The sequence below is a fragment of the Thalassophryne amazonica genome, chromosome 12 (genome assembly GCF_902500255.1).
Source record: "Thalassophryne amazonica chromosome 12, fThaAma1.1, whole genome shotgun sequence".
Taxonomy (NCBI): Eukaryota; Metazoa; Chordata; class Actinopteri; order Batrachoidiformes; family Batrachoididae; genus Thalassophryne; species Thalassophryne amazonica.
Genome location: NC_047114.1, coordinates 15438652 through 15450407, shown reverse-complemented (window position 1 = coordinate 15450407; position 11756 = coordinate 15438652). Strand labels below are relative to the sequence as shown.

Below are 11756 nucleotides of genomic sequence, written 5' to 3'. Positions count from 1 at the left end.
TGTTACAGTGGCCCCTTGTTTATCGTGGGAGTTACGTTCTAAAAAATAACCCATAATACGCGAAACCGCAACGTAGTCAGCGTTATTTTTTTTTTTACAATTATTATAGATGTTTTAAAGCTATAAAAACCCTGTAAAACCACTTTATGCACTTTCTCAATCAGGCATGAACATTTTCTCACTTTTCTGTCATGTGTAAACACTCTCAAAGTTCAAACCGTTCAAACTGTTTTCAGGCCCAAACATTTGTTTGAGAAATAAAAATAGAATGTTTTCCTATAAATAATTATGATGGCTTTTAGAACTAACAAATTTAATTTTAACGATCAACCTACGAGGTTGGACACATAAGAAATTATTAATAGTGACTGACCAGTATTTCACAGATTGCACCTCTGCATCCTGACGCCATGCCTTTTTCCACTCACACCTCGCTGCAGGTGTCTGTTTCCGAATGACAAACAGTTATGAGTAGTTGTTGGTGCTCTTTTTCCTTCTGGGTGAGAAGATTCTTATAAACAGAACACAGAACACTGTAAAAAAAAAAAAAAAAGCATGCAAAATTGGACTAAAAACTCCGTGAAACAGCGAGGCCGCGAAAGGTGAACCGCGTTATAGCGAGGGACCACTGTACGAGGTCTGTCCATAAAGTATCGTACCTTTTTATTTTTTTTTAAACTATATGGATTTGATTCATGTGTTTTCACGTCAGACAAGCTTGAACCCTCGTGCGCATGCGTGAGTTTTTCCACGCTTGTCGGTGATGTCATTCGCCTGTGAGCACGCCTTGTGGAAGGAGTGGTCCCGCCCTGTCGTCGGATTTTCATTGTCTGGAAATGGCAGAATGATTTGGGGTTTTTTTCCATCAGAATTTTTTCAGAAGCTGTTAGAGACTGGCACCTGGAAACCATTCGAAAAATTTATCTGGCTTTGTCTCGCTCGAACAGCGAATCGGTCGTGACGCACAAAGCCTCCGCGCGGCTTTCCACGACAAAATCTCTTGTTAAACGTGAAATCTGCCGGAAAATGGTTGATGTCCAGCTCTTGTGATAACCAGAGAAAGTGCACACGACGGTCCCAGCTCCACACAGCCATCCATTTAGAAATAATCCGGTGGTTCGTGCCTGTCGTCGCGGCTCGAAGCGCGGCGCGCCGAGCGCCATTGTGGGCCTTCCTTAAAGCTGTAGTTACAGTCCTTATTCTCTGTGAAGTCCATAAAATTTTCACTGAAAGCCAGATAAATTTTTCGACTGGTTTCCAGGTGCCAGTCTCTAACAGCTTCTGAAAAAATTCTGATGGAAAAAAAACCCCAAATCATTCCGCCATTTCCAGACAATGAAAATCCGACGACGGGGCGGGACCACTCCTTACACAAGGCGTGCTCACAGGCGAATGACGTCACAGACAGGCGTGGAAAAACTCACGCATGCGCACGAGGGTTCAAGCTTGTCTGACGTGAAAACATATGAATCAAATCCATATAGTTTAAAAAAAAATAAAAAGGTACGATACTTTATGGACAGACCTCGTATTCTCTTTTCACATGTCAATAATTCTTGACATGTGGATATTTGCTCGCTGAATTAATAAGACACGCCTAATTTTTCAGATTTCTTTATTCTTAAGATGTATTTCTTTATTTATTTTATTGTGACAAATGAATGGAGATGACACAACCTGATTGCAGCACGGGTGAAGGGAATGACAACACTACAGTTGTAATTATCAATTTCATTGTCTAAAACGATCACACCACATAAAGTTAAGCTCAGTGCTGCTCTGGCTCCAGGCTCTGGAGAAAAAGGTGAGCAGCGCTTTCTTTGCAGTCAGCGCTGTGGCCACGGATCGTGCTCGATAGACCAACAATCCCGCAAAAGCGGGATTTGTATAGATTATTATGTAGTATAATCAGGAAAGTGTTATTTATGTAACATATGCATTGATTTGTATAATGGCACTGTTTATCATGTTGATCAGTTTCATTTTTATGTGGATTCCAGCGCTGGTTCATTTTGGTGTATAATTTACGCCACCTCTCGACCTGGTGTATATTTTCAGCGCAGCGTACGCCAACGACCACATTGATAAATGCCAAGTAGCGCAGCCGTTTTGGCGTACACCCCATATATGCTCAAATATCGCCGTATGCACATTGATACATGAGGCCCAATGTGTTTTGAGTTTTTTTTTTTTTTCTGTTTTTTTGAGTTGTTGTGCTTTCCAGGCTATATCAGAGTTGTGTTTGGCAAAGTACTCATTCATGAAGACATTCGTTCCCTTCAGCTTTCTTCCTTGTTTCAGCAGGGAGAGTTTGTATTTTCTGTTTGTGAACCCGAGTATTACGGCTGGTTTCTCACTGGCATTTCTCCTGGACAGAGGGTGGCAGGCCTCGATGTTATTACGGTCCAACTCGATCTCCTTGGACCATAGAAACTCAGCCACCTGTTTCTCCATGTAACTAACATCCAGCTCACTGGGCTCTCCCCCCTCGCTCTCCGTGGTCACCGCCCGCACGTATGACCGGGGTTTGATTTTGAGCCCGGTGACAATCACATCATTCACGCTGGTGTACTGTTCCAGGTCCGCAACTCTGCATTCCAGACACTGAATGCGCTTATCCTTCTCAGCAGACTGGGACCAAATGTTATCCCGGCAGAGTATATTTTACTCTGCAAAATTTACTGTGCGATGGTAAACTGGAGAGTTACCAAAGTGGGTTCAGGAAAGGCAGAGGGACAATGGATCCACTTCTTCATTTGGAGGATGATGTTAGAAAGACACAAGTTAACAGAGAATCTGTGATAGCTGTTTTCTTTGACATTGAAAAAGCATATGACATGTTGTGGAAGGATGGCTTTCTAATTAAATTAAACCAGTTGGGCATTAATGTTAATGTTTCAGTGGGTGAAGGCTTTTGTGTCTGATAGATCAATAACAGTGAAGGTAAATGGGATCTTGAGTAACTGCTATCAAGTAGACAACGGTACTCCACAGGGGAATATTATCAGTCCATTATTATTTTCTATTCTTGTTAATGGAATGTTTGTTGACATTCAAACCTATGTGAGTGTGGCACTGTTTGCAGATATTGGGGCAATCTGGAAAAAAACTGTACCTTAGATTATGAATACGATGCAAGAAGCCGTAAATACAGTACAAGAGTGGTCTCTTAAATGGGGTTTTAGGATATCGGAGGTTAAAACAAAATTTGTACTGTTTACTAAGAAAAGAACACTACCGGACCTGAAATTACAACTTGCTGGTAAAGACTTGGAGAAGGTTGAGTTGTTTAAATACCTGGGCCTATGGTTTGATAGGACTTTAAAAAGATGGTTGATGAATGTTTTGTGTGGTGTGGACTTGGGGGGGGGGGGGGGGGTGGCAGATCAGCACTGAAGACTATTTATATTGGTCTGATAAGGTCAGTGTTGGACTATGGCTGCATGGTGTATGGGTCAGCTTCTACGTCACTGAAACTGCTGGATGTTGTCCAACATCAAGCCCTTCGTCTACGCTTTGGAAAACTATACTCCAGTTGCAGCCATCCAGCTTGAGATGGGAGAGACGTTACACCTTAGGAGAGACCAATTGGCTCTAGTGTATTGGGCAAACCTAAGGGGACATGATGGTAGCCATGTGACCCAGTCAGTGCTATCACTATGTCGAGAGAGAGAGACTGCTGCTGTCAGAAGCTTTGGGTGGATAATCAAACGGAAGGTAGAGGAGATCAACCTAAACAGTGTTAAGATTTCGCCTACTGTAGTCTCCCCAGTGACATCTCCATGGTTATTTACATGTCTGAACATTGACTTTGGGCTACTGGAAGAACAGCATGAGAGTGTGCTTTCTGTGTGAAAAGTATAGTGAGAGTACTGTTGTCTATGTCGACGCATAAAAAAAAAACAGATAGGGGGGTTGGGGTAGCCTATGTCGTTCCTAGGCTAAACATTTCAGCCTTAAAAACATACAATCTGAAACTAGACAGGATTTTGTATATGACATAGTATCCTTGACAAATAATTTCACGAAATTAGGAGTTGTCACATTATTTATATGGACTCCGGCTCATATAGGGGTTTAAGGAAATGAACTGGCTGATAAGTTTACCAAGCAAGCAGCACGAAAGTCCACAGCTGATATTGACATCAGACACAGCAAAGGAGAACTGAAGAGTATGGTCAAAGCTAAAGGCATTAGCAAGTGGCAACACAGAGTGCCATTTCCATAGTATTCAACGTACTGTTGGCAGGGGAAGGTGCACATGCCGAAACAAAAGAGAGGAGGATGTGTTCTCAAGACTGAGGACTGGTCACACAGGACTGAATAGCTCACTGGTTAAGATTATTAACTGACGGAACCTGCAAATGCAGTGACAGTTAAGAGACCGTCAAGCATGCTCTTATACAGTGTGCAAAGTACCAACAACATAGACAACTACTTTCCAGTCAGCTGCAGGGGAGACAGGTAGACCTCAGCTTACAGAACATATTTACAGTTTGGTGGGATCTGCTTCAATTACTTTTACGACTACCTGAAGAATACAGCACTGGAAAATCCCTTTGGGATTACTGGGAGTGCCCTTGCATGGTTGACGTCATACTTGACCAGTCGTTCTCACTGTGTTTTGTACAGTAACACTACCTCTAACCTTAGTGACATAAAATTTGGGGTTCCACAGGGGTCCATCTTAGGCCCCCTGCTTTTCTCCCTTTATATAGCACCCCTTGGGCACATATTGTGGTGTTTTGGGATTACCTTTCACTGCTATGCTGATGATACTCAGTTATACATGCCGATAACTGCTGGTAATCTCATTCACATAAAATCCTTAGAAGATTGCCTTGCATCAGTGAGAAGTTGGATGTCTAGAAACTTCCTACTTTTAAACTCTGATAAGACTGAAATGATGGTTCTTGGTCCAGTAAGACATCGGCATCAATTTGACCAGCTAATGCTTAGCCTAGGCTCATGTGTCATACATCACACTGACAAAGTGAGGAACCTTGGGGTAATTTTTGATCCTACATTGTCCTTTGACCTCCACATTAGAAATATTACGAGGACTGCTTTCTTCCACCTGCGAAATATAGCGAAGATTCATCCCATCCTGTCTATGGCTGATGCTGAGACCCTGATTCATGTGTTTATCTCTTCTACATTGGACTACTGCAATGTTCTGTTTTCTGGTTTACCACAGTCCAGCATTAGGGCTCTCCAATTGGTTCAAAATGCTGCTGCCAGACTTTTGACACGAAGCAGAAAGTTCGACCACATTACACCCATTTTGGCATCCCTTCACTGGCCTCCTGTCCCAGTGAGATCAGATTTTAAGGTTCTGCTACTAGTCTATAAATTTGTTCATGGACTGGCACCTCCCTACCTAGCTGACCTAATTAAACCTTACGTACGGGCCTGGGCTTTGCGTTCTCAGGGTGCAGGACTACTTTGTGTCCCTAGGGTGAATAAGAAGTCTGCGGGTCATAGAGCTTTGTCTTATCATGCCCCTGTTCTGTGGAATGATCTCCCTGTGTCAATAAAACTGTGGAGACTTTCAAGTCCAGACTCTTTACTCTTTTAATTCATTTTATTAGGAAATGGAGCGTGCCGAGGCCTCAACTTTACCTAAATTCTAGATCTTTTAGTGAAGCTTAGGGCTAGTGACCAGCAATCACCTTAGTATTTCCTGTTTTTCTTGTTGTTTAATGCTGACAAATTATACTGTACTGCTTGTCTTTCTGATGCCTGATTTCTGTTTTTTCTCTGTTTACGGTGTAGCTATGTCCAGAGATGGGTGTGGTATTTGTGCTGGAGACCATCCTGTCCTGTGCACCAACAGCATTTCCTGTATATTTCTTTTGTGAATTGTTCTGTAATTTGTGTCTGTAGCATGGCCCAAACAGAGGGTCACCCCTTTCAGTCTGGTCTTCTTGAGATTTCTTCCTCAGAGGGAGTTTTTCCTTACTACTACCACTCTGGGGATTAGAAAGGTTCGACCTTACTTCTGTGAAGTGCCTTGAGGCAACTCTGTTGTGATTTGGCGCTATATAAATGAAAATAAATTGAACTGAAAAAAAAAAAGAATTGAAATTAAAATTGATTACTGCAAAAAAAAAAAGTCCCTTCGGCTGCTCCCTTGTTTGCACTTGGGGTTGCCACAGCAAATCCAAGGTGGATATGCATGTTGAATTGGCACAAGTTTTACGCCGGATGCCCTTCCTGTCGCAACTCCACATTACATGGTGTACCTATTTTATTTTTTCTTTTATTTTGGGGATGTTAGCTTCCTGACCTACACTCCAGTCCAGTTGGTGGCGGTAATGCTCCATATAAGCTGGTTGCCACGCGCCATTAAACAATAGGAGGCGGAAGAAGAAGAAGAAGAAAAAAAAAAAAAAAAAAAAAAAAGCGAAAAGCTAACGATGATTGTTATGAATATTTCACGTAGGTTACGACTTTATAGTGTTTACCAATGTTGTGGTAATGTACTTTTGTCAGATGCGTTTTCTTGTGGGAGGCTGAGTGGAAGCAGAGCCGCTGCTGCTCGGTGGTCAAAATTCAACCAGAGAAACAAGGTAATCATGCTGCGTTTACGTGCAATCTCGGAGGAGGTGTGCATATTACAGGCTCACATGTCGTTTGTCCGCGATCTGGTGTGACCTTCACATTTAAAACGGGTCGCGGAGGAAGACTCATTTATTTTTAACAGTTTAACTCTTGCTAGCGGGTGTTTACGTATTTAATTTTAATCTGTATACTTGTTTGTACGCAATATGCGAACCCGGACAAAGTGTGACCACTTAGTTTGCACTCCCGAATACGACCGCCACTTCTAGAAGAGCACTGTACGCTTCTGGTGTCGATGTTTCAGTTGCCAAAACATTTTTTATTACAAGGCAGTGGCGGCTGGTGCTAAAAATTTTAAGGGGGGGTGGGGGGCAACTTGGGATGAAACAAAATAAAAAAGCATTTCATACGTGAACAACAAAAGAACAAACTAAAGACAAATCACAATCACAATACAACCTACTTTATCGGTGCCCGTTAGCTCTGTCACCAGTTTCTTTTCCATCAACAGCATGCCCAGTGCAGTCAGCCTGTTCTGGTTCATAATGATTCTGAGAAAAGTTTGGATTCTTTCCAAGGTGGAGAATTACCTCTCAGCTTCTGCGCGGTCATGGGTGTGGTGATTGGGATCTTTAGTAGCGTAAAGGGGCTTTCACACCAGAGGAGTTGACGGCGTTAGAAGTGTTGCAAATCAGTCTAAAAAGCATTATTTTCAATGAGAAGTTTCACGTTTTTGACACGACGTCAAGTGTCACGTCAGAAAACAGAGCTAATCAATGCTTCGACAGTAGAGTGCATTGCTGCTTATCATCAAGTTGCCGCAGTCAATGTTCAGTCCAATCCAACTTTTGCTGCTGTGCGCTGTGACGTAGCTTCGCGCTGTCCAATAGAAACAAGGCATCAGTCCAAAACACGGAAGCCTACAGTACAGTAACGTGTCACAGAGCTGCTCATTTATACCCAACAGTTTCCTGACAAAATCCTTACAAATGTTTTTTTTAACCTAAAAATTAATTTCTGATTACTGTAAAAAAAAAAAAAAGTTTAGAACACTTGTAATTAAAATAGCAAAAAAATAAAACATTCTTTTGAAACCTTTCTTGATCTGTAAATTAAAACCATAACTCAGCTGTTATTTCAGATGAGATGATTTCTTGTTTAACATAAGAAACCTTGGACATTTATTTTTAGACAAATAAAATAGCATGGAAATGTGTACATTTTTAAGTTTGGTAGATTATTCATATCTCATTTCAACCAGAAAAACAAACACTGTAAATAAATACAAATGTTTATTATAAATACAACAGGCGATGATTTAACAATGACTTCAGTGTGATTGTAAATTATGTGACATAAACCTCATGATGAAATCATTTTTTTAATTGAGTAATTTCAACTTGTGGGGAGGTGATGGTCGAGTGGTTAAGTGTTGGGCTTGAGACCAGAGGATTCTCGGTTCAACTCTTAGCCTGACTGGAAAATCACTAAGGGCCCTTGGGAAAGGTCCTTAATCCCCTAGTTGCTCCCGGTGTGTAGTGAGCGCCTTGTATGGCAGCACCGTCACATCGGGGTGAATGTGAGGCGCTTTGTAAAGCGCTTTGAGCTTCTGATGCTGATGGAAAAAGTGCGTATAACTGCAGTCTATTTACCATTTATAATTGTCAGAATATGTGGATTGCCTTTAATGTTGTGATCAGGACAGTGTAATTTCTAAAATATGAATTTGACTGGTGATTGTGAATGTTTTAAAACTGCACAGTAGGGGCAGGGCTTCCGCCTGTGCAAATGTCTTTGGACTTAACTTTGATTTCATGGACATTTTTAATGATCCGTTCATTTATTGTTAAAATATAAAATTAAAGTTTCTTAAAAAAATAATAAAGTAGTTTCTTTTTAAAGAGCCTTCATCATCATCATCATCATCATCATCATCATCATCTATTTTATTTGAGCAGAGGATAAGAAATACAGAAAAAAAAAAAAAAAAAAAAACAGAAAACAATTTAACAATAACATAAAAAACAAAAAAACTGAATTTACTATTAACTCAGAACATTGAATCTGCTCAAAAAGGAGTGGGAGGAAGAAAACTTATTTAATCCCACCCCTTTATTCAAATTTAACATAAAGTGCATAGCTGCTTCCCGTCAATTAGATAGAAAATTAAGAAAATAATACATTTAAATACTTGTAAATTCCCACAATAGATACCAACAGCAGCAAGAAAACAATACCAGTATAATAAACAAGCGACAAGCACATACCAACAACGGTAAGAAATCAACGATACCAGTTATGGCAAAGAAAACAAACATATGATGCTCATACCAACAATGGTAAGAAAACAACAATACCAATTACGGTAAGAAAGCAAACATATAAAAAACATACCAACAATGATAAGAGACAACAATACCAATTATGATGAAGAACCAAACATATGAAAGAAAGAAACATATAATGCACAAACCAACAATTGTGATACAGAGTCATGAGCCATGAATGTAAAATGGCTTTTATTGTTAAGTCTCAATCATTCTATACCGATCCCAGACCCTCTGTTTATAATGTGACTTGAATTCATGAATGCTTTGGCATTGCTTGAGTCTGACGTCCAAACCATTCCATAACTTTGCTCCACAGACAGACACACAAAAAATTTTCCGAGTGGTTCTAACTTTTAATAATGTGAATTTGGCAAAACCTCTAAGATTATGAACACACTCTTTAACTGAGAAGAACTTTAGAATGTTACTTGGCAGTGATTTGTTAAATACCTTAAATAAAATCTGTAATGTAGAATATTTTACAAGATCATGAAATTTAAGCAATTTTGATTGCATAAAAAGATTATTGCTATGTTCTAAAAATCCAACTTTATGTATGATCCTTATTGCTCGTTTTTGTAGTATAAATAGTGGTTGTGTTGAACATTGATAGTTGTTACCCCACACTTCAACACAATATGTTAAGTATGGGAGAACTAAAGAACAGTATAATGTACGGAGTGCATTATGATCAAGAAATTGCTTTACCTTATTCATAATAGAGAGGCTTTTTGAAATTTTCATTTTTATGTGTCTGATGTGGGCTTTCCATGTTAATTTACTGTCTATTATTACTCCTAAAAATTTGTTTTCAGCTGAGTTTTCAATTTGGACACTGTCTATACATATTTGTAATTTAGATTTAACCTTATAATTACCAAATATCATTGCTTTTGTTTTATTTAAATTTAATGATAATTTGTTACTGTCCATCCATTTTTTATTTTACTTAGTTCGTCATTTACAGTATTTATAAGTTCATTGTAATTATCACTACTGTAGAATATATTTGTATCATCAGCGAATAATATTAGTTTCAATGATCTAGATGCATTAAAAATGTCATTAATATACATATTAAACAATTTGGGACCCAACACTGCCCCCTGGGGGACACCACAAGCAATGCCAAGACATTCAGATTTGTAATTTCCCATTTCCACGTATTGGACCCTATCTGTAAGATAACTTTTTATCCAATTTCCTGCAACTCCTCTGATACCATAATTCTCTAATTTGTTGATTAAAATTGAATGGTTAATTGTATCAAATGCTTTTTTAAGATCAATGAATATTCCAACAGCATATCTTTTTCTGTCCAATGCATTAGTAATTTCTTCTATTGCCTCAATAACAGCCATTGAAGTGGTTCTTTTCTTTCTAAAACCATATTGACCTTCGTTTATTAACTGATATTTTTCTATGAATTTTTCCAAACGAGAGTCAAACAATTTTTCTAGGATTTTTGAAAACTGTGGGAGTAAAGAAATTGGTCTATAATTGGTAAAAATATGTTTGTTGTCATTTTTGTACAGTGGTATAACTTTTGCAATTTTCATTTTTTCCGGAACACATCCAGTTTGGAATGACAAATTACAGATATAGGTCAGAGGTTTTGAAATGTTGTTGATGACTTTTTTGACTAATACCATGTCTATATCGTGACAGTCTGTAGACAGTTTGTTTCTGCATTTATTAACAATGTCTTTTATTTCCTGTTCATTTGTTGCTGAAAGAAAAATTGAATTTATGTTTCTTTTTATAGTTTCATTAGACTGCTGAATTCCTGGATTTGGGATTTCAGCTGCCAAATCAGGGCCAACATGTACAAAAAATTTATTAAAACCATTCACTATATTATTCATGTTGTAATCATGAACATTTTTATCAATAAAATAATCTGGATATCTTGTATTGGAAGATCCTGGTTTAATTAGGTTGTTCAAAATGTTCCAAGTTTCTTTGATGTTGTTTTTATTTTTTGTAGAATTTCATCATAGTACAACTTTTTACTTATTCGGATGACTTCTGTTAATTTGTTTTTATATACTTTATATCTTATTTCAGCTTCTTTTGTTTTTGAATTAATAAATTTTTTATAAAGGCTGTTTTTTTTTTGCAGGCTTTTAATATTCCTTTAGTTAGCCAAGGACATTTATTGTATCTTTTATTTTTATAGTATTCTTTAAGGGGACAATTTTTTTATACAACGTGCAGAAAATATCTATAAAATTGCTATATGCACCATCTACATCTAACTCACTGTAGACTGTACTCCAGTCTTGTATACTTAAACTGCTGTTGAAGGCATTTATTGTTTCTTCTGTTCTTATTCGTTTATGGACTACTTCTCTGTCATGATTAGTTTTTTTTAAGGTCACAGTCATAAACAATAAAAACAGGTAAGTGATCAGTGATATCACATATGAACAGGCCACTTGTAACTTGATTTTCAATAATATTTGTAAAGATATTATCGATTATTGTGGCACTGTGAGATGTTATTCTACTTGGTTTTGTAATTGCTGGATAAAGGGACATACTATACATTGTGTCAGAAAAAGCATCTATTGATTTCAGTTTTTCAGGATTCAAAAGATCTATATTAAAATCCCCACAGACAAATATATTTTTAGTACTTATTTCCGAGAACATTTTTTCCATTTGTTCATTAAAAATGTCAATACTTGAACCAGGTGACCGATATACACAACTTACAATAATATTTTTCCTCTTTTTGTTGTCTATTTCGACTGTCAGACATTCCATTACTCCATCTATTGTTACTGACATACTTTCTACAACCGTAAACTGAATTGTTTTATGAATATATAATGCAACACCACCTCCTGTTTTGTATTT

At 38.2% G+C, this 11756-nt stretch overlaps 1 protein-coding gene across 1 annotated transcript in view; it reads left to right on the top strand.

The window, feature by feature from the left end:
- The window catches only part of tmem70 (transmembrane protein 70), a 30730-nt gene continuing 18974 nt past the window's right edge, over positions 1–11756 (top strand). Inside the window, exons 1-3 of the mRNA XM_034183806.1 lie at positions 1–7; positions 3838–3840; positions 6407–6572. Of these exons, the coding sequence (XP_034039697.1) occupies positions 6420–6572 (153 nt within the window). The 5' untranslated portion in view covers positions 1–7; positions 3838–3840; positions 6407–6419. The remainder of the gene's footprint in view (positions 8–3837; positions 3841–6406; positions 6573–11756) is intronic.